A 23,956-nucleotide genomic window follows, 5' to 3' on the forward strand; every position below is an offset into this window, starting at 1 on the left:
GCTTGCAGACCCTCTCTGGACAACAAAGGCTGGGGGATGTAGCGGGGTGGGGAGGTAGGTTGGGTGGGGGGTGCGAAAGGGAGTGTCAGAGACCTCGACGGAATTCAGGTCAGTGCACTGACCTCTCCCCGCCGGCGTCTGCCTCCTCCCCGCGGTTCTCCGGAGGCGGAGCCTCCAGCCTGGTCTGGCCAAGAGGCAGCCTAGGGGCCGGGCTGGTACAGCCCCGCCCTCTGCTCCCCTCCCCTCCCCCGGGCTGGGCGGCCCCAAAGGCCCCGACTCCCTGAGCTTGCGGACCTTGGCAGGGAGGCCAGGAGCCGGAGCTGTCCGGAGCAGTCCGGAGCTGTCCGGGGCTGCGGGCACTCTTCGCCCTCCGGCAGCCTCCCTCTCTGCCAGTCCTCCCGATCCCAGCCCGCCCGGAAGGAGCCGTAGGTAGCCGGTGGCGTTGTCAGAGGCAGCGGCGAGGGTCCACTGGGATGAGCCCGTTGGGTTGACCCCCCGCCCCCGGCCCTTCCAGGCGTCTCCACACCTTCTTCTCGCTCCTCCTCCGCCACCTGGCCCCCAGAGGGGGCGATCTGGGTGAGAGGCAGCATTAGGGACACTCGGGGACCGGCACCGTCCGTCCGATCGGGCCGCAGAGGCTCGGACTCCGGGGTCCCCGAGAGCCAGCAGGCGCTTTCTGATGGCAGACTTGGCCCGGGCCGAGCCCCGGCTCCGCGGCTAAGATGGGGAACAAACAGACGATCTTCACCGACGAGCAGCTGGATAACTATCAGGTGAGGGGCCCGGCTGGAAGCAAGGGGCTTGTCTGGGCTGGGGGGATTGGGATGGTGCACCCTTCTGCTGCCTTCTGCCACCTGCCAGCTGCTCCTCCTCCATCCCCAGCCCATCCTAAGTTAAGACCTCTAGGAGCCACGCTCCACTGCCCAGGAGGCGGGTTCAGCCGGGATCCGCCCTTTATCCCTGTCTCCCCGGGCTCCCGGGATGCTCGGGACAGAGGCGTTCGTGTGGGGGACTGTGGTTTGGGTTCCTAGTCTTCTCCAGCCCCCTCGGGAGCGAGAAGAGAAGTTTTTGCAAAGAAGACCAGGGTTTGAGTACCCACGCTAAAGTCTCTTCGCCTCCATGAGACTCAGTTTCCTCTTCTGTGAAAGGGAGATAATATTTGAACTGTTTACTTCAGAAGACTGATGTGAGGAAAGTGTTTTTGTAAACGATAAAGAACAACAAAATGGTGAACTCTTGGTAAAGGATATCTGCGCCGTCCCCCTGTTCCCCAATCCCTCTTGGACATCTTACCCAGAATTGTTGAGACATTTTTCTCTATCTGCCACATTCTGCTTCCTAGTCTGTCTTCTCTTTCATACTCTCACTTCCAGATTCCAGGTGACCTAGAATAAGAGCTGGTCTAGGTCTCTGGAGCTGTCTTTCAGGTTCTCTTCTCATCCCTCTGTTCTGTATAGGCAGCAGCAGGCCTAGCCAGGTAGAGGGGCCTGGAAAGTCAGAAATGGGCTGCCTTTGCTTGCTGCTTCCAACCCATGCCCCTAAAAATGGGGTAGGAGAAAATGTTAGAGGTTTGGACCAGGGTGCTCAACCCAGAGCTTATACCCAAACGCTCTAATCTTGGCTCTCTTAGTCACTTAAAGAGACCCAGGGCACTCTGGGAGTGTGAGGTGAAGAGGAGAAATGGAAAGAAAAAGAGAGAGAGAGAGAGAGAGAGAGAGAGAGAGAGAGAGAGAGAGAGAGAGAACGCTAAAGGGAGGGATGATTGTTCAGACCCCCAGGTGCATCTTTTCCTTCTCTTTTCTGAATTTTAATCTTAAGTAATTTAAAGTAAAATTGGTCCAACACCTTTAACAAATATCATTAAATTGAACTACAAATGAAAGGGATCTCCAGCTAACTTTACATCAGGCTTTAAGGTTTGCAAAGTACTTTACAAATACTTCATTTATACTGACAGCAACCCTGGGGGGGGGCTATTATTATGCCCATTTTACAGATGAGAAAACTGGGGGAGAGGTTAAGTCACTTTCTCAGAGTCACATAGTATCTAAGTCCATATCTGAGCTCCCAGCTTCCTGACTTCAGGTCCAGCTCTCTGTCCAGTGGGCCACCCGGCAGCCTTAGAATCCAAGGCATTTGGTATTCTGACTGAAAGGGAAAAGATTTTAGAAAACAATGGCAACGTGTTTTCCCTCTGCTTCTTCTATATCTGTCTGTGCACTTATGAAATGTCTTTGGTTTTCAACATATGATGGATGGCTGTGTCTGTGGCTTTTCTGTTCATCTTCCTCCCTCCTTCCTTCCTTCCTCCCTCCCTCCTCCCTCCCTTCTTCCCTCCTCCCTCCTTTCCTTCTTTTTCCTCCCTCTTCCTCAGAGATCACTTAATACAACCCACCTCCTTTGGCAGATGAAGAAACTGGAAGAAGATTGTAACTGGTCCAAAGTTACTTGGGACTGGATCTAATAAGGTGAAATTCAGTAGGGATAAATGTAAAGTCTTGTGTGTGAGTACAAAAAGTCAGCTCCTCCAGCCTAGGAAATCTGTCTCCTTTGGCCCAGGAGGAGAGGCATCTGAAATTTAGCTGCCTGACCCTGGGCTCTCAGGTTGATAGAGGTCAAGTATACCTTGAAGAAATAGAGAATAAACTTGGGATCTTGGCCCTGGGGACTTGTAGTGCCAACCCACAGTTCTGATTACTGCATCTCTATCTTCTCTCCAGCTTCATTTACAGAGCCTGGAGAAAGCCTCTGGTGTCAGGTTCAAAGTCTGCTTGGGAGCTCAGCCCGGCCTTGGCTCTGACAATGAAGGGGAGAATAATATATGTGAAGTTATGGCGCCAGAGACTTCTCCTCTTCTTTAGCTGACATCCTCGAAGCTTCTTCCCTTGGAATGGCGTCGTGCGATGCTTGGTCATTTCCCTAGGACAGGGTGGCCATCACCCTTCCACTTTTGGAAGGCAGCATCTTTTGTTTCATTATTATTTTCAATGTGGTATTTTATCTCCTGCAGCTAGGAGCTACCCGAGGGCAACGCAGGGTGCACAGTAGGTTTCCTGTAAATACTCCCTGGCAGTTTGATGGCCCCCGAAGATGAACTAATCAGAATGCACCCAGGATTACAGGATCCAGATCCAGAAGGGATGGTAGGGGGCATTTACGTCAACCCTGCCTCCTCTTTTACAGATGAGGAAACTGGTGTCTCAGTAGCTTGCCAAAAGTTACCCAGGGAGTCAGTGGCAGAGTTGGCAGACTCTGAGTCCAGTCTGCTTTCCACCACTCCATTCTGCTCCAAGGAAGGAGAGGATATGTCTTGGGGATGGGGGTGGGGAGAGAAGACACAGTGCAGAGCCAGGATTCGAATCCATGTCCTCTTTCTCCAAAGGCAAGGAATGTTCTTTCCACTCTACCATCCTACCTCCTATAGATTGCACCTCATGGTATGGGTCATGCTGTGATTTATAGTGATAGAGGCTGTCTCTGAACTTGGAATGTTAGGAAGAAGAAGGAAGAGTAAGGTTCAGGCTAGACTGGGCATTGGCCCTCCCTGAGCAGAGGGGCATTGCTTCTGTTCTTAAAACTTTCCAGGGTAGGAGACTTTGTGATCTCCCTTAGGAGGAGGTTACACCTTTTTGTAATTTTTTCCCCTTTCCTCTTTCCTTCTTTTCCTTTCTCATTCCCTTCCTTTACTGTACTTCCCCTTCCCTCTCCACCCCTTCCCTTCCCTCCCCTTCCTCCCCTCTCCTGTCCTTCCCTCGCCTGTCCTTCCTTCCCCTTCCCTCCTCTTCCTCCCATCCCTACCCTCCCCTTCCCCTTTCTCTTTTCTTTCCCTTCTTTTTTTCTTTTCTTATCTTTTTCAAATAATAAACATTTATTTTCTTTTCTCCTCTTCATCCCTCAGTAGAACTCACAGGTCCTTCTCTATTCTTATCCCATATTTTCATAGTGCCGCCTCACGACACCCCTGTGAGGAAAGTAGCACAGGCAGCATCTTCTCCATTTTACACAGAAGGGCACTAAGACCTAGAGAAAGGACGGGATCTGCCGAAGGCCTCACAGCTGCTAAGTGCTGGAGTGACATTTGAACCCAGACCTCTTGACTCTTAAGTCCAGTGCCCCTTCTGTAGTCCCATGATGCCTCTCACTGGCCTCTGCTTTCCAAAAGCGACAACTCATCTTTTTCCCAAGCCCCGTCTGACTCTTCACCAAGTCCTTCTTTTGGGTATGAAATGCGACTCTAATTCTCAGTTCCTGGATGAACACAAGGTGAGCTCAGTGTCCGTTCACATCTTTTCCCTTCTCGTTCTCCCTTCTCCTCCCTCCCCTCTCCGATCTTACAGGATCATAGGTTTATAGATCAGAGGACTTCAAGAGTTGATCTGGTCTGTCCCCTTCACTGTACAGATGAGAAAACTTAGGCAAGTGACTTGCCTGGGGTCACAGAGGCAGGCTTTGACAGAGTCAGGATTAGAACCCAGCTCCTCTTACTCCAACCCCGAGCTTTTTCCTCTGCATGTGCCATGCCACCTCTTCTCATTCTACTGACAAACCCCAATGATGTGACCTAAACATGCAGTGACATTTCAGACTGTTTCCACCAATGATAATGGAAGGATTGCTTTTGTAACAAGCTACTACTATCCTACCCCTTTTATTGTCGGGCACACTGAGAGCTAACGGTGTTGGGTGACTTCTCCAAGGTCAAACAGAGCTGGAATTTGAACCCCGGTGTCTTAGCCCTGTCCGGTTTGTGCCAGCCCAGTGATGGTTTTCTAGAGTTCTTTCTCCTGAATCAGAATACAAGGACTAGGCTCTTGTAGGCCCATTAGAACACAAAATGATTCATCTCCTAATTCATCTGCTCCCATTCCCTCCCCCTCCTACACACACACACACACACACACACACACACACACACACACACCCTCATCCCTTCTGCTAATCAGCACACAATTGAATTGCTGGAGTTCCAGTGCCACCCAAATGTCATTAAAAATACTCCGGCTTGCCAGGGCAGTGTCAGCAACTCCGTCAAAGAGACCGGCTCCTTTTCTAGAATGGGCCTGGGATGCCCGCCGTCTGGGACATTGTTCAGGGCTCCCAGCAGAAATATCTTTCATTGGCATGCATGTCAGGCTGCCCAGACTCCTCTGGCAGGAGCGAAGGAAGTTGGAGCCAGGGCAGTGGGCATCCTCTGCAGCCACCTCATCATAATCCCAAAGGGCTGCACTCCAAAGTACATTCAGAACTCATTCAATTATCACTTAGAAGGTGCCCGCTATAGGTCAAGTTCTATGCTAGCTGCTGAGGATCTAGAGACCCCCATCACTCCCACAAAAAACATTCATGCCTAGAGATGCTTGCATTCTACTGGGGTAAACAACATGCACAGGAGGTGAAGGGGAAAGGAACAAGCATTGATTAGGCACCTACTGTGTGCCAGGCACTGTGCTAAGCACTTTATAAATATTACCTTATTTGATCAAATGTGAAATATACAGTATGTAGACTAAATAAAGGTAATTTTGGAAGCGCATTATCTGGTGAGGCTCAGATGCCCCTACAGGTTTGCCTACTTCTTTACAAGTCAGGAAAGGGGAAGAGTGAAGTGCAGTAGAAAAGGCCCTCTGCCCAGCTTCTAGTCCCAGCTCCACCACTAACTACCTGGGTCACCTTGCTTAAATTATTTCTCTCCTCTCTGGATCACAGCTTGCTCATCTGTCAATTGGGAGGAATATTTGCCCTGCCTGCCTCACAGGGATATCGTGAACATCAAATGAGATAAGGATGGGCCAGCCCTTAGCATCACAGGATCTCAAGCTGGGTTCTCTCGTTGCTCAGCCGAAGACATTGAGGCCCAGAGAGATTATTTTCCCCAAGTTATTCAGGGAGTGAGCAATGGATTGGACTAGATGTGGTCTTTCCCAACTCTGAATTCTGTGATTTCATAAATGGCTAAACTGGGATTTGAATTCAGGTCCTCTGACACTGAATCCAGTGTTCTTTCCATTAAAACAAGCTGCCTTGTTTGAAAACTATGAGGAATCAGAATATATGCCATCTTGGAGTGGGGGTAGGAATGGAGAGCATAGGAATGGGGAGAAAATTTGTAACTCAAAATCTTGTGGAAATCAATCTTGAAAATTAAAAAATTAAATAATATATATTATATATATTTAAAAAAAGAAAACTATGAGGCATTCCATGACTACTCCTCCCCAAGAATTATCCCCATACCCTTCTGTAGCACAGAGAACAAGGGATGAGGGAAGAGGAAGCCAGCACTTCCATACAGACTTATGGACTGCCAGCCAGATCTGTTCTCCCCATCGACCTCGTGTCCTTCAAGGGATTTCCCATCAAACCCAAGGTCCTTTGTTCCTAATGGCAATGAATGTCCTCTCCTCTGATCACATCTTGGTGTGGGTCATGCTGTGGTTTATAGAAATGGAACCCCCCTGTCTCCATCCCCAAATCGGAGCTTGGAGCTTTGAACCCTTCCTCTGTCTCCCTCCCCAGCCCTCCTCACCCAATCCCTCATACCCAGATGTTTACTTTCCCTGTTTTGTGTCAGGCCTTGTGGGTCGGTGAAAAGACCCTGCTGTGGGGGCCAGACTGAGCACTAGACCAGCCGTGGCACCTCAGGCCACTGGCTTCCCGTCTTCAAGTCTGACAAAGGAGAATAATAATGATGATGTCTGTCCTGAGAAGTGCTCTACAGCAGTGTCAGGTGGTGGTGTTACTGATCCAATACTTTAGGGCAGCCGTGTCAAACTCAAATAGAAAGGAGCCGTCAAACAGTCCATAAGGATCCCTGTGGGCCACATACTGACTTAGAAAACCACACACTTCTTTTTGTTTTTTTATTAATACATCAACATATTAAAACCATTTAGGAACAACATTTTAATCTGCTTTGGGTGGCACTCAGGATGCCTCTGCTTTCGAGGCTCCTGTGGGGACTTCCTCTACCCATGTGGATTGAATCCTCACCATGTCTCAGGCAGTTTGCTATCAAAGAAAGCACTCGCTTTGGAGTCAGTGTTCCTGAGTCCTGAGCTCTGCCCCTTATGGTGTGACCTTAGACAAGTCACTTGTCTGGGCTGCAATTTCCTTAGCTATAAAATGAAAGGATGACACTGTAAACACACACATACATATATGTATATATACATATATATATGTATACATAACATTATATTGCGATATTATATATATATTCCAATATTATATTATATAATACATACATACATACATACATATACATATACATATACATATATATATATATACATATACATATATATATATATATATATATATATATATATATTCTGTAAGGCCCCTTCCAGCTCCAAATAATATGACTCTTTGTCCATAAATGGTCTTCATGAGTTGCCTCAGCCAAAAATAATCCATCCCCAGGTATACCAGGCTGGCCTCCAGGTAAAAGACACCCAGTCCTACACTCGGCCCACACATAAAGCCACTCCACGTTGGGAAGGACCTTCCCAAACTTGTCCTCCTTGTTGGCATAGCCTTTCAGAGTCCAGGGTCACCATGATGAAGTCAGATGACCCAGCCTCAAATCCTGATTCTGAAGCTTATGATCTACATGGTCCTGGGCAAGCCACTAACCCTCTTTGCTCCAGGCTTCCTCATCTGTAAAATAAGGAGGTCTGGCTAGGTCTGTCATTTTCAAGGCGTGATTCAGGGATCCCTGGATGTCCCCAAAGTCCTTTCGGGGGGTCCATGAGGTCAAAACTATGTTTAATAATACTAAGATGTTTTAATTTGCAATGTGGTAAATGTCAATAGATGTAACGCCAATAAACGAAACCTGTTTTCAGGGGAGGCAGGAAGGAGTCTTCAACAATTTGTAAGAGTGTAAAGAGGTCTTGAGACCAAAGGTTTGAGAACAGCTGGCTGAGGAGCTCCTTCTTATTCCAGATCTTTGATGAGAGGATCTTACGGTAACGGGAAGACTTTAGGAAGCAGTGATTTTAAGCCATGATAAAAAAAAAATCAGATGGAAAATGTGTTTTTGAAAGTGATAGCAAATTTATTTTTCTGAGAATGTTTCCTGCTGGTTTTTATTTATTCAGAAGACTTTTACTAAGTCATCACAGTGTATGTAGGACTCTATGGGGTGCTGGGGAAGATACAGACTTTATATGAGACACAGTCATTGCCCTCATATAGCTTACAGTCTAGTGGGACAATAAGACATAAAAAGAGGTAGGCATAAGCATACAACAAAGCAGTTTAGATGCATCAGAGAGGTCTAAAACAGAAATGCTGTAGGACGTCTGAGGGAGGAGATCTTCGTAGACTGAGGAGGCAGTTGAGCTGGATTTTACAATGATGTAAAAAGAAAAAAGATCTTTCAAAGATTTAAGAACTCTGGCAGATACGGTGACTAGTCCCCACCTCTTGGCAGAGAAAGGATGGACTGGAGGTGTTGAATGTGCCATATTTTTTCAAGTATTTGAATTGAATGTTAAAGTACAGGTTACCGAGGGAGGACATGGCAGGGATACAGAATGGGGTGGGCCAAAGTACAGAGGAAGAGGAGCGCACAGCCCTTCTTCAGAGATTAAAGATCTAGAAGTGCACAGGACATCAGAGCCATCTCATTCAACCCCTGCACGTTGTAGATGAAAAAAGCAGGGTGGTGGAATGTCCTGTTCAAAGTCACTTTGTAATAAGCAATCAAAGGCAGGATTTCTATATTACCTGCCTCTAAATCCTGCCTTTGAAGGCAGGTCTTCCCACTTCAGAGACAATGATCTTTCTGATTTTCCATGATGCTTTTTCTTATTCTTAATACTCCTTGTGTGGACAACTGATGGCAGCATGACTAATCAATCAGTAAGAATTCATTAAGTGACTACTATATGCTAAATGCTGAGGGAACTTCCTGTCTGGGAGCCTTACTGTGCTAGAGTGAACAAAGAGTTAACTACCTAACTTGGACTTCTTCAGACAGCATAAGCTGGGGGCACCATCCAGTCCCAGGCCCAGTAATCAGAGTCCTGTTACACTATCTGCCAGCAGGCTGGTTTTGAGGGGAGGCCAGGGAACTGGGATATTTGAGCCCTGAGCAAATGAAACCTAAGAGGATGAGCTCTTCCATCCCTCTAGGATTACCAAGTGTGCTTTAAAAAAAATCCCTGAAGAAAGAGAGGGAGTTCTAGAAGACCTCGAACCTTAAATTAGGACACCTTGTTTACTTAATTAACTTAGCTGGTATCCTTAGGATTGTGTAACATTAATTTGTTCAGTAGCCATCCCTTGTCCCAGTTGTCTTTTTTTTTTTTTTTTTGGCATAGCCGAGGAGAGTGCTATCCTGGGGAGTCCTAGGGATGTGAGGTCAGAGATTTAGAGCTGGAAGAGACCCTCAGGCCATTTAGTCTAAACACCTTATTTTACAGATGAGGAAACTGAGTCACATCAGGGTAAAGTGACTTCCCCAAGCTCACACAGATTGTAAGGATCAGAAGAGGGATTGGAACCCAGGCCCTCTGTCTCCAGTTGCAGCTCTTTTCATCACTAGTGGTGTGATCATGGACAGGCCATGCTTTTTCTCTGATCCTCAGTTTTCTCCTCTGTCAAGTGAAGCTTTTGGACTGCATGACTTCTAAAGGCCTTCCCATTTCTGATAGTCTGGCTGATTTAATCACTACAGATTTAGAGTTACCACATTCCTAGTTCTCAAGGTTTTAGTCTATGCGGTGAAAGAGAAAAATTCAAATTTTACCTGTTGGTGAATTGGGCACCACAAATGGTCTCCCTGTGGCATTTTGCTATTAAAAGGGAAAAAAAGTAATTCAACTTCATTCCCCCCAGCTTTATCACAGTATATGTCACCAGTTGGTTCAGAACATCTGCCCTATCTAGGAAAGGGCTGCTAAGGACCATGGCAGACCGAGTGCTTGACTTGAGGGTCGGGAAGACCTGAGTTCAAATTCAACCTCAGACATCGACTAGCTGTGTGACTCTGGACAAGTCATTTAGCCAGTGTTATCCTCAGTTTCCATATTTGTAAAGATGGGGATAATAATGGCATCTGACACCCAGGGTTGTTTCAAAGATCACATGGAATAATATGTGTAAAGTGCTTTTCAAAACTTAAAAATGTTACATGAATATTATCTGTTACTTTTATTTCGGAGATCTCAAAGTAATTGAATTCTGCCTACTCACTCAGATTTTTTCCCTTTTAACAGGACTGTTCCTTCTTCAATCGGAATGACATCCTCAAGTAAGCAGATTGTTCTCTTGTCCATTCTCTTTTGGGGGATCATGGCAGGTCAGGACATTGGACTTCATACTCACCTGGTACCTGGAAAGCCCAGGGACCCCAAGTGTCCTTTCCTTTCCAAGCTTGGAAAAGAGAGAGGCTGCTCTTTCTTGGATCCAGGACCAGGATACATGCAGGGCTCAAACTGCCTCCCTGGTCCTCGATCTGGGGCTGTCTCATAACCATAGTAACAAGAACAGCAGTTCTAGCTCACAAATCACAAAGGGTTTCGTCCCTCACTGATGCTCACAACATCCAGATGAGGCAGGTTAGCGTGAATACCCTTCTCCACATTTGACAGATAAGGAAACAGAAGCCCAGAAAAATGAATGGATTTCCCTAGGGTTATGTGGGTAGATGGTGGGATGGGAACCTAGGTCTCAACTCCCAGTCTAGGGCTCTGTCCCTAATTAACTGTATTGACTTTGGGCTCATGATTTTCCCTCTCTGGTCTCAGTTTCCCCACCTGTAAGATGAGGGGATCGACCTAGATAATCTCTAAGTTGCCACAGAGAATTTCTAGCTCTGAGAGCCTTTTGTTCTATAAAACAAGTAGATTTTGTCTTGGGCCAAGCTCAGAGTCATTCCAGAAGCACAAAGCGGGGAGAAGAATCTGGACACAGAGATGAGATCTGTAATCAGCTGATGGGAGTGATTTTGCAGGAGCCAGAGAGCTTTCCTTAAAGCATTCCTTAAAATCAGCTCTATAAATAGCCATTTACTTTACCTCCGCGATGATGTGATAATGAATTATACTCGGGGTCACATGGCTAGTAATGTGTGCCAGGGGATTTCAGCCCACGTCCTCTTGACCTCTTGTCCCACTGGACCACCCTGTCCCTAAGCCAGCCCTTGGCTAAAATGCAGCTGTTGGCCATGAGTTCAAAAGCCCACCTGATAATCCTTCTGTACTTATCCCATCTCTGGGCTCGTCAGTGGGAGTCCTTCCGTCCATCCCTGCTGAGCACAGCTCCTGTGACTTGGCACTCTAGAAGCGATTCCTGTATTTCCCTTTTATTAATCCTTTTCATCTTGACTGCCTTATTAATCCCTCCCTCTCTGAACTTTACCTTTTGACAAAGAAAAACAAATTAAGCAAAAATATCTGATACAGAGACTGTGAGCATCCTCATTAGACCCTCTTCCTCTCTGCTGTTTGCCGAGCCTGGAACGCTCTGCCCCTCACTCTAGCTCCTGGCTTCCCTGGCTTCCTTCAAGACTCAGCCGTAACCCCACCTCCAGTGGGAAGCCTTGCCTTAGAGATCACCTCCGCTTTTCACTTGATACATCCTGTGTGTACGTAGGTCTTTGCGTGTTATCTCCTCCATCCGGGAGAATCTCAGCTCCTTGAAGGTGGCCAGGATGGTGTTTTTGTCTTACTATAGTTGGCACCTCTGATAGAGCCTGATATGCAGTAAGCACTTAATAAATATTTGCTGACTGATGGAGGGTCAAACCTGAGGCACACATTTCTCTGCCAAAGTCACTTTTAGGTCTAGTTTTCATATTTTCCCTTTTAATGGGCTTCAGATCTGAAGTTGGACTTTGGGGCTCCTTCCTGCTTGAACACACTATGAACTTGTCTGAAATTATCGACCCTTCTGGGAGGCAGCATGCATGGTTCAATGGAAAAGACCCTGGCTCAAAAGTTCAAATCCTGCCAACAATGCACTCTACCTGGGGGGACTCTATGGTCTCCAAGGTCCCTTTCAGCTCCAGAGCTATCAGCTCAAGACCCAGATTGGGGGAGAGAGTTTCCACACCAGGAACTCAGAGGGAATCACCAACTTGGACCCTCTTGCCCTCCTCCTCCTTAGATGCTAGGGACATGCTCCAAACCTGTTAAAGACCATAGAGTTATGGGATTTAGAGCTGGGAGGAGTCATAGAGATTATCTATAGTCCAGCTCCCTCATCTTACAGAACAAGAAACTGATGACCAGAGAGGAGAAGGGACTGCTTTAGGGTCATAGGAAGCAGAACCCCCAGAATTCACAGTGACCCCAGAATTTATTAGGATTCTTCCTGACTCTTCACAGAGATCCTGTGGGCTAGAGGGGAGCTGTGCTTGGTATTTATGATTCCCGACTTATATCCCTTTTGACTGAAGCTGATTTCCAAGCCTGCTGCAAGGGTAAAGACAGCATCCATCACAAGAGGCTTGTCAGAATTGGGAAATGACAGGAAATTCCACCTCGTTTTTGGCTCCACTTGGTCTCTTTCTGCCAGCAGGGAGATCAGGTCACACTAAAAGCCAGAAACAGCTGTAGAATCTCTGGGATTTGCTTTCCTTCCGCTGAGGTGCCAAGTGCTGCCTGGGATTTGGCTCAGAACAGTTCTGCCATCGCCGGGCCCTCTCTGCAGTCGAAAAAGGGTGGCTTCTGTCTAGACTCTGTCCTTCCTTGTGTGTGGGTCTTCCCCAAGAAGGCTCTCCAGAAGATTCTCTAGTTCTGTGTCCCTTTGAACAAGTTTCTCATTTTCTCTTAGGGAAGGGGTGACTAAGACCGGCAAAGGGAGAATCAGAGGTCCTAGACGGGTGGAGAACCTGAAGCCTCAAGGCCTCATTTTACAGATGGGGAGATAGTGCCCCAAGGAAGTGGTATGATGACTTACCCAAGGTCACACAAGCACTCAGGTCACTCAAAGGCAGGATTTGAACCCATGTTTTCTGATTCCAGAGTTAGTGTGCTTGTATTGTGCTACCCTGGGAGAAGTGATCGGGTGAATAGCTTTTATTTAAAAACATTCCTCTTAGCTCTGGCATCTGCATTTAGCTAAGGAGACTTTTAAAGACTTTTAAAAAAGTCTTTAAAAAAAAATACCGATTCTTTTTAGCTATACTCCCCCTCCCTACATTGAACCTTTCCTTATGCAACAAAGAAAACCAGGTGGGGCCTGACAGTGTAGGCAACATTTTGCTGCCCTATCTCTACCAAGAGGAAGACATTGTGTTTCTTCATCTTTTTTTTTCCATGACCCAGATCAATTAATTTCATTAACTAATTAATTAACTTAATTAAATTCAGTTAATCGGGGCTTTTCTGCTTTTTATTTGCTTTTAAAGTGGATTTTATTGATATTTTTTGTTTTTCCATCACCAACATTTCCCCCTCCATCTCTTCCTCTTCCTGTGGCCTAAGAGTATCTCTCTTTCGGTGGACTTGTAGAATTATTTTGTGAACAAATTTCACAGTAGCTGTTGGGTTAGATCTGGTCATGATGGGCCATAGTGTACAGAGTGCCAGGCCTGGAGTCGGGAAGACCTGAGTTCAAATGCGACCTCAGACACTTTACCAAGGGAGTGACCCTGGGCAAGTCACTTAACCCTGTTTGCCTCAGTTTCCTCATCTGTAAAATGAGCTGGAGAAGGAAATGGCAAACCACTGTAGTATCTTTGCCAAGAAAGCCCCAAATGGGGTGACAAAGAGCTGGATGTGACTGAGCAACAGCAACATTAACAATATTAGATCTGGTCCTCTACATCTCCTGTCTCTTTGAAATTCTTGGCTGTTGAGACTTTCTATCTTAGGGCTGCCAAGCTTTTTCCCTGAAGGCAGGAAAAGCCCTTTATCATATTTCAAGGGCTCATATGAAATGGTCAAACTGCTAGGATGAGTTGGCTCGTCTGTGAAGTGGTATGGGATATATGTGATGGAGGAGAGGGGCTCCGTGAGCATCATCGGCTGTCCTTGAGACCGCCTTCCATGGTTAAGCAAGGTTCATAACTTGGGACATTCTTTTCTGGCATGGATGGAGTGCTTGGCCCAGAGTCAGGAAGGCTTGAGTTCATATCCGGCCTCAGACACTTATTAGCTATGTGACTCTGGACAGGTCAGTTAACTTGCCTGTCTCAGTTTCCTCACCTGTGAAATGGGGATAATAATAGTACCCACCTCCCAGGGTTGTGAGGGTCAGATGAGATGATATTTGTAAAACACAGTGCCCGGTACATAGTGAGCGCTCTATAAATGTTAGCTGTTATGGTTGTTATGGTTAGATACTGTGTAGTCAGACAGCAGCTTGTGAGGGAGCCCTAGCTGGCTGGGACTTAGAACTGGTCATCTGCCAAGCGGTTCTGTGCTCTGTAGCTCAGTCCAATAGAACATTCGCCCCTTGAGTGCAGGGACTGTTAGGTTTTTGTCTCTGGGGATACAGTGACAGAGTAGGTGCTTAATACATATTGTTTCTGTAGCTGTTGAAGAGAGGACCCTTTTAGTCGGTAGAGAAGCGACTGTATTTCAATGTTGCTACTTAAAAAAAAAATCAGTCTTTGTTGAATTTGAAGAAGGCAGCATGATGTAGCAACCAGAAGGTTGGCACAAGTCACAAAGGCCCAGATTCATGTCCTGCCTCTGACATACCAGCTGTATGACCCTGGGAAAGTCACTTAATCTCTTAGTACACAAGGCAAGCTGTAAGGCTATATGTTTTGGAGAAGGTACCAGCCTGCACTTGTAGAGGGAGTTTCTCAAAGTGATGAAATCTTAGGTCTAGATAAAAGAAAGAAAGAAAGAAAGAAAGAAAGAAAGAAAGAAAGAAAGAAAGAAAGAAAGAAAGAAAGAAAAAGAAGGGAGGGAGGGAGGAAGGAAGGAAGGAAGGAAAGAAAGATCTCTGCTGAATGTGGGCTTGGAGGATTGGGAATGTGAAATTGGTAGAATCAGAGGAAATAATTCCCTTGGATTCACCAAACATTACCTGTTTTGTGCCAAGCACTGTGCCAAACCCTGAGGCTACAAAGAGAAAAAGTGAAACAATCCCGGCCCACAAGATGCTTGGATTCTCTCCAGGTGGGGGGAGGGACACAACAGGTACATGGGGAAGTAAATACAGTGTACAAAGGAATTTTAAGAGATAGAGAGTGCTAATAACTTGGAATTTGGGAAAACACCTTGTGTTCCTACAGTGGGTGGTACCTGAGCTGTGCTGTGGAGGAGGCTGGGGATTCTAAGGAGGAAATGAAGAGAGATGCTTTCCAAGAAGTGGGGATCACTGGCAAAAAGGCTTGGGGATGGGAGATCTGGCATGTATGGGCCACAGCTAGGAGACCATTTTGGTTGGAAGGGAGAGGGCATAAAGGGAGATCATATGAAATAAGATTAGGAAAATAGGTGGGTACTAGATCATGGAGAACTTTAAATGCTAAGGAGAGAATTTTTTATTTTATTGTAGAAGCAATTGTCACTGAAGATTGGACGCAGGGAGGGGAGGTTGGTATTATCAGATTTCTGTTTTAGAAATACTTTGGCTGAAGCATCTCATGTGTTCCAGAACTGATAATGATTCCTCTCACCCAGATTGGGGGTGTATGACCAAATCAGACCCCACTGATGGGGGAAATAGGCCCTGCCAGCTCTCCAGGGCTGCTATATGTTCAACCTATTAAATTTCTCAGCAGACATGTCTTCATTCCAGCAATAAGTTTGATCTGCCCAGCCAGCTGGTCTGCTTTTATCCTTCATCAAAACGAGGAGGAAGATTTGGCAGGGGCCTCAGACAGGGAAGAGCAGGTGTTTGGGCCCACTTAACTTTGAAGATGGCCACCTTTGAAGGAAGGCAAGCCAATTGATGAATTGGAGACCTCTGTTGAAGGGGCCTGGGCTCGATGGTCTGAGGAACCCTCCAGAGACATCAGCCACAGCTGGAACGTAGGAGATAGCAGGCCTTGTTAATGGTGTGTCTGTTTCACTAAAAATGTTCTCAGGTGTTTGAGGAAGGAAGCCTGGAACATTTTGGTTGGGGCTTTAGTAGACACACCTGAAAAATGGATCAGCTGATTCACTTCCAGGGTAGTGGGTGTGTGTTTGTACATAGACATGCCTGTGTACATACGTGTACTTGGTCAAGGCCCATGTGCAAAAACTGATCCTTTTGTAATTAGACAGCTTGTGGGCAGATAGTCAGATAGGTCCTATCCAAGTGCAGGGAAAATAACAAAAATAGTTACAACATTGTGGGACAGTGTATAAAGAGCCAGGAAGATCCAAGTTCAAGGCCGACTGGGTGACCCTAAATGAGCCAGCCTCTCAGTATTCCACGCAATGCTCTAAGATGCCAAGGTTCAGAGAAGGTGCCAGTCTGCCTTGGTAAAGGGCAAGCTCTCGTCCCTCTTCCTTCCTCCCCTTCCCTAAAATAACAGCTGCAAAGAAAGCGGCATGCTGGTACAGAAACTGGGAGAAAGAAGGCCTGGATTCAAATCTGGGCACCACCACTTACTAGCTGTGTGACTGGCTAGATCATATCAGCTCTCTAAGCCTTTAAAATGGGAGTGAAAGATGGTATGGCATAGTAAATAGAGGGCTAATCCTGGAGTCAGGAATCAATCAGTCAATAGGTACTTATTTAAGCAGCTGTGGTGCCATGGACAAATCACTCACACTCTCTGTGTCGCAGGCCCCTCTTGAGTCACAGATAAGTTGGCTGTTGGCATCAGTAGAGGGACATCCCCCAAACTGATGAAATCACAGGGTTTTTTTTGGAGGGGTGGACAAAAAACTGGGGGGGTTATGATACCTACAGAACCTACCTTCAAGAGGGTATTCAGAGATATGGCTAGATAAGAGTTGGGGGGCTACAGGGAGAAGAACTGAGACCTTTAGTGATTCTTCATATTTTATTATTTAATATTTTTAGTTTTCAACATTGATTTCCACAAGATTTTGAGTTACAAATTTTCTCCCCATTTCTACCCTCCCCCCCCCCCCACTCCAAGATGGCATATATTCTGATTGCTCCCTTCCCCAGTCAGCCCTCTCTTCTGTTACCTCACCCCCCCCCCCCCGCCCCCAGTCCCCTTTCCCCTTACTTTCTTGTAAGGCAAGACAGTTTGCCTGTATATCTTATTTCCCAGTTGCATGCAAAAACAACTTTTTTTTGAACATCTTATTTTAGAACTTTGAGTTCCAAATTCTCTCCCCTATTCCCTCCCCACCCACCCTCTCTAAGAAGGCAAGCAATTCAACATAGGCCACACATGTATCAATATGCAAAACACTTCCACAATAATCATGTTGTGAAGGACTAACTATATTTCCCTCCATCCTATCCTGTCCCTCTTTATTCAGTTTTCTCCCTTGACTCTGTCCCTTTTCAAAAGTATTTGCTTTTGATCACCTCCTCCCCCATCTGCCCTCCCTTCTATCATTCCCCCTTTCTTATCCCCTTCCCCCTGCTTTCCTGTGGGGTAAGATACCCAATTGAGTGTGTATGTTATTCCCTCCTCAAGTCAAATCCGATGAGAGCAAGATTTACTCATTCCCCCTCACCTGCCCCCTCTTTCCTTCCAACAGAACTGCTTTTTCTTGCCACTTTTATGTGAGATAGTTTATTCCATTCAATCTCTCCTTTTCTCCCTCTCTCAATATATTCTTCTCTAACCCCCTAATTTAATTTTTTAGATATCATCCCTTCATATTCAACTCACCCTGTGGCCTCTGTCTATATGTATGTATATTCCCTTCAACTACCCTAATACTGAGAAAGGTCTCATGAATTGCAAACATCATCTTTCCTTGTAGGAATGTGAACAAAACAGTTCAACTTTAGTAAGTCCCTTATGTTTTCTCTTCTTGTTTACCTTTTCATGCTTCTCTTGATTCTTGTATTTGAAAATCAAATTTTCTATTCAGCTCTGGTCTTTTCATTGAGAAAGCTTGAAAATCCTCTATTTTATTGAAATATTGGAGCATTATGCTCAGTTTTCCTGGGTAGGTGATTCTTGGTTTTAATCCTAGCTCCTTTGACCTCCAGAATATCATATTCCAAGCCCTTCGATCCCTTAATGTAGAAGCTGCTAGATCTTGTGTTATCCTGATTGTGTTTCCACAATACTCACATTGTTTCTTTCTGACTGCTTGCAGTATTTTCTCCTTGACCTGGGAACTCTGGAATTTGCTTATAATATTCCTAGGAGTTTACTTTTGGGGATCTTTTTCAAGAAGTGATTGGTGGATTCTTTCAATTTCTATTTTACCCTCTAGTTCTAGAATATCAGGGCAGTCTTCCTTGATAATTTCTTGAAAGATGATATCTAGGCTCTTTTTATAATCATGGCTTTCAGGTAGTCCAATAATTTTTAAATTATCTCTCCTGGATCTATTCTCCAAGTCAGTGGTTTTTCCAATGAGATATTTCACGTTGTCTACCATTTTTTCATTCCTTTGGTTCTGTTTTATAATTTCTTGATTTCTCATAAAGTCGCTACCCTCCACTTGCTCCAATCTAATTTTTAAGGTAGTATTTTCTTCAGTGGTCTTTTGGACCTCCTTTTCCATTTGGCTAATTCTGCCTTTCAAGGCATTCTTCTCCTCATTGGCTTTTTGGAGCTCTATTTGGAGCTCCATTTGAGTTAGTCTATTTTTTAAGGTGTTATTTTCTTCAGTATTTTTTTGGGTCTCCTTTAGCAAGTCACTGACTTGTTTTTCATAGTTTTCTTGCATCACTCTCATTTCTCTTCCCAATTTTTCCTTTACTTCTCTTATTTGCTTTTCCAAATCCTTTTTGAGCTCTTCCATGGCCTGAGACCAGTTCATATTTTTCTTGGAGGCTTTTGATATAGGCTCTTTGACTTTGTTGACTTTTTCTGCCTGTATGTTTTGATCTTCTTTGTCACTGGCAAAAGATTCTTGAGTCTGAGTCTGAGTCCTTTTGCGCTGCCTGGCCATGTTCCCAGCCAACTACTTGACCTTTGAGCTTTTTGTCAGGGTATGACTGCTTGTAGAGTAAAGAGTGCTTTGTCCCGAGCTTAGGGGCTGTGCTGCTGTTTTCAAAGCTACTTCTACTCCACCTTCACTGCAAGCTCTGCCACATCAGTGCTCCTCTTCCCCCAAGAACTGCCAACCAGGACCATGACCCAGATCCAAGCAGGGCAAAGCAAGAGAATCTGTCTCTGCACCAGCAAAGTCCTCCTTGTACTCCCCCTCTGATCTGCTGCTTGATTCCTCCCACCGTGTGCACCAGGGACTTCCAGAAGCAGCCACAGATGGAGCTCTGGAAGCAGCCGCAGGAGCTTCCTGCTGCTGCCTTGGCCACTACCACACCATCTCTGCCACCCCCAGGGCTGGGCCGGACCGCTTTCTAACCTGATTCAGCAGTTTTCCCACTAACCTGCTCCATGGTCTTTGGTGTTTGTGGATTGAGAAGTCTGTTAACTGCTACAACTCAGTGATTCATGGCCCTAAGGCCTGCTCTGGCCGACTCCCCATCTGATCTGGCCTGGTGTGGCCCATGCTGGGCTGCGCTTCACTCCCAGGCTGTCCTGGGCTGGAGACCTGCTTCCCTCTGCTATTTTGTGGGCTCCACAGCTCTAGAATTTGTTCAGAGCCATTTTTCACAGGTGTTTGGAGGGATTTGGGGGAGGTCTTAAGCAAGTCCCTGCTTTCCAGCCCCCATCTTGGCTCTACCCCAAACTGAGACCTTTAGTAACTGGCAAAGTAAACATAATTTAAAACACCTGAATGTGACCATTGGCTGCAAGTGCCTAGATCAAGGGACAAGGACATCTTTCTGTCCTCTGCCTTGGTCTGACCATAACTGGAGTCTTGGCCCCCATTCTGAGGACCACAGACTAGAGCATGTCCAGATGAGGGTAACCTGGATGCTGAGAAAACAGGCATGCCTTGCCTTATGCAGCCTGATTGAAGGAGCTGGGATGTTGAGTCTGGAAAAGAAAAAAAAGGCTGGGGTCAGGGTGAGGGTGGGGAAACAACATGATTATGATCTTCAGTCCTTTTAAGGGTTATCTTGAGGAAGGTCTGCTCAATGCTAAAAGGAAGACTTAGTAACAGGGTAGGTGTTACAGAGGCAGATTGTAGCTTGATAGAAGAAAACATGTCCTAGAATTTAGAACTGTTTGCCAGCTGGACGGTCTGCCTCAGGAGACAGTGAATTAATTGCCCATGCTGGGATATCTTACTCAGAGGGCAAGATAACCACTTTTTGGGGACTTGGGTAAGGGCATTTCTGGTCAGGTTGGAATAAATCACATCTTACACTTAACTGGAAAGGGTTTGGACCCAGAAGAGTTGGCTTCAAATGGTGCAGTGGAAAGAACGCTGAATTTGAAGTCTGAGGACCTGGATTCAAATCCTGGCCCTGCCACTTGCTTCTTTAGGGATATTTATCTCAGTTTCCTCACCTGTAAAATGAAGGAGTTCAACTAGATGGGGTCTGAGTTCCCTTCTGGCTCTAAGGCTATGATCCAACTTATGCCCATGTGACCTTAAGCACTTTCCTCCTCCTTTCCAGTCCTCCATTACTTCACCTATAAAGTAGGGTTGTTGGACTACTTTGGAGGTTTTTAACCTGGGGGGTCCTTGAACTTTTGTTAAACGTTTGAATAACTATCTCATTGTCATTGCTTTCCTTTGGAATCCTATGCATTTCACTTTTCGAATTTAAAAACATCATTCTGGAAAGAGGTGGTAGGCTTCATCAGACTGCCCAGGGGGTCTGTCACAAAAGAGGCTAAGATCCCCTGGGTAATATCTTAAGTCAAGCATCTGTGAGGTCCCTTCTAACTTTGGGCTTCTGTGATTGATTCCTTGCCTCATTTGGCCATTAATGCCAGACTTTCCCAACCCCAAATCAATCCAAATGCAGTAAAGCTGGTGGCAGAAGGGGTGAGATGAGACAGGCAGCCTCTCCAGTGGACAGCGAGCTATTGGCAGAAACCCTCCAGGGGGACCAGCCAGCTCCTCACCCCTCCTCCCTGGTTCTAGACTGGGTCATTGAAGCCAGAACCATTTCTCAGGTTGGAGGAATTGGGGATGGGGATAGATTCCTCCTTCTGCTACTGGGCAGTGACTTGTGTGAGCAGAGGACAAAAAGAAGAGAAAAGTATCTCAATACACTCGTATCAAAAAGTGCCAATGGATTGGAATGTGGTGGTGGTGGTGGTCCTTCTTTTTCGAAGGGGACCAATGCTATCACAAGGGGGATGTCTTGACTTGTGCATGAAATGGATTTAAGTGAGGCAGTCATCAAAGTGCAAAGTCATCAGCTTCATTCTCTCCTCCAGAGAGTCCAGTGGCAAGACAGAAGTCAAGAGGGCTGTTGATGCTATCTTAGACTTGATGGAGGGGCAGGGGCGTGCTAGTAAATATTTAACAACCAGCTCTCTGAAAAGGCAGGATGGGCTTTTAGGTTTAATCTGCATCACTAATATTTTCTGCATCATTATCTTAAGACTGGATAATCAACAAAACACGGTTAAGTCAAGTCCTGATTTGTAACACTTGCCAGTTTCCAAAGTGTAAATGCCCACACTGAAAATTTAACAATTGGCTCTGTTTGGCTGCCTCTAAAGCATCTCTGTGAAGGAGTTTTCCTCATTGGCAGCTCCCTATACTGATGAGACCATAGGCTAAGAGGGTCATACGTTTAAAGCTATCTGGGATCTTAGAGGCCATGGAGGGTAACCATTTTTTTATATTTGAGAAAACTGAGGTCCAGAGGGTTAAGTGATTTGCCCAAGGTCACACAGGTAGTAGAAATCTGAGGCAGGATTTGAACTCAGGTCCTCTTGTCACTATACTTCTGCCTAGGTCACAGGTCCTATACAAATCATTACCATAATGAAATAAATACATATACCACCCCAGGTTAAGGGTTACAAGTATATTTCTTTAGGGAGGGGAATAGTGCCCCTGTGTTCCAGGCACTGTGTTAAGGGGTTTACAGTTATCTTATTTGATCCTCATAACAACCCCGAGAGGTAGGTGCTATCATTATTCTCATTTTACAGTTGGGGAAACTGAGGCAGACAGAGCTTAAGGGACTCTCCCAGGGTCACACTAGCAAGTCTCACACACATACTGAGTGTCTGAGGCTGGATTTGAACTCCGGTCTTTCTGATTCCAGGCCTAGCACTCTATCTTCTACCACCTAGCTACCTATTTATCCCTTCCAGGCCGCCCTTGCTGTTCCCCAAGAGGTGATGAAAGAGCTAGAGATGGTTTGTTTGGCAAGAGGAAGATTTGGGGTGGACATGATCACTGGATTGTTTTGGAGGAGGGAATAGAGTGTGTGGCTGCCCAGGGCAGACCTTGGGGGACGAGAGCCACTACGGTCACAGAAGCTCCACCCGATGTCAGTGGCCACCTAGTGCAACCCACACGTGGGGGAAAATACAAAAGAATTCCCTTGAATTACTGAGAGATGGATTTTGGCTTGATAGAAAGAAGGAAGACCATCTGACAATTAGAGCTGTCCAACAGGGGACATTGAGCTGAATTGCCACTGTCCTGGCCCATCTATGTGTGTCTTGCTTCCCCAACTGGACTGGAGACCCTTGGGCCCAAACCTCGGATGTGTGTCCTACAGCATCCAACAGTGCTAGGCCCATTTACTGGTGCTGAGCTCGTGAAATGATCACATGGGCCAAAGGCTGCATGCTATAGGATTCTGGGTTCGATGGACAGACTGAGGATTTGAGGAATGAAAGCAGAAAGGGCTCTTGGAGATGCTCTGGTCCAGCCTCCTCACTTTTTAGATGCAGACACCATGGCCCAGGGCTGCAGTGGCTGGCCCACAGTCACACTGAGAGTGAGGGGTGAAGCGAGAATTTGGACACAGACTCCAATGTCAGGCCTCTCTGGGCTGGGCTGTCTCCAGAGTGTTATGGACACCTTTGGCCAGGAAGAGATCCCAGCGGGGTTTGGGGTCATTAGAGAAAGTTCAGGAAGGAAAGTAGGAAGTGATCAGGACTTTGAAGGATGAGCAGAATTTGGGGAAGGTGGGGACATATGGTAGAAACCAGAAAATGGACCTACAGTTGGTGGCTGAAATGGATCAGTCATCTCTCAGCATCCTTCTCTCAGTCCCTGTTAACTGTCCTCTCATAATCCCTGGTGGCCCAGGAGCTGCTGCCTCAGCACATACCAAGGAAATGGCTCAGCCCTTGGGCCCACAGTCTTCACTATTCAGAGTTCAGTTTCACATTCCCAGTGACCAAGCTGCTGAAGCAGAAACTAAATATATAGCTTCTTTCTCTCCCTACTCTCCTTCCCTCTCTCCCTTCTCTCTCTTCTCTTCTCTTCTCCTTCCTTCTTTGCTTCCCTCCTCTCTCTCTCCCCTTCCTTCCCTCCTCTCTCTCCTTCTCATCTCTCTGTCTCTCTATCTCTGTCTCTCTCTCCATCTCTGTCTCTGTCTCTATCTGTCTGTCTCCCATCTCTCTTCTCTCTTCTCTCTCTCTCTCTCTCTCTCTCTCTCTCTCTCTCTCTCTCTCTCTCTCTCTCCTCCCCCTTTCCTCCTTTCTCTCTATATCTCCAGGGTGCTGAGTCCTTATTCTTAACTTACTGGTACTAAGAGCTGAAGCCCTCCATCCCTCTCCTCTGTCTCCATCGTCTTTCTCTGTTTACACAAGACAGGCACTTTGGCCCTGTGATGTTGGTTCTACATGGTAGTCAGGGAGTCTTCTCTCTGTCTCTCTTCGTCTGTCCTTCTGCATTACTTAAGTTGTCCCACCCTCTATTTATCCTCTCCCCTGCCCCCCCACCCCAACTTGTCTACATGAATACTGGGTCTGCCCTTTTGATGCTAAAACTTCCGGGTGCTTAAGGGGTCTCTGTCTTCTTCTCTCCCCATAATTCGGATACCCTATAACTTAAATGTTGGGGCTCCCTGTACTCTGAGAGTCTAGCTTCCATGAAGGCTGGGTCTT

The 23,956-nt window shown here is 46.2% G+C and overlaps 1 protein-coding gene across 1 annotated transcript in view; it reads left to right on the forward strand.

Annotated features, from left to right (window-relative positions):
* Nucleotides 1-240: 240 nt before the first annotated feature.
* CIB2 (calcium and integrin binding family member 2) overlaps nt 241-23,956 on the forward strand; it is a 33,994-nt gene continuing 10,278 nt past the window's right edge. Inside the window, exons 1-2 of the mRNA XM_036735893.1 lie at nt 241-773; nt 10,227-10,261. Of these exons, the coding sequence (XP_036591788.1) occupies nt 723-773; nt 10,227-10,261 (86 nt within the window). The 5' untranslated portion in view covers nt 241-722. The remainder of the gene's footprint in view (nt 774-10,226; nt 10,262-23,956) is intronic.

This window comes from Trichosurus vulpecula, chromosome 8 (assembly GCF_011100635.1).
Source record: "Trichosurus vulpecula isolate mTriVul1 chromosome 8, mTriVul1.pri, whole genome shotgun sequence".
Lineage (NCBI taxonomy): Eukaryota > Metazoa > Chordata > Mammalia > Diprotodontia > Phalangeridae > Trichosurus > Trichosurus vulpecula.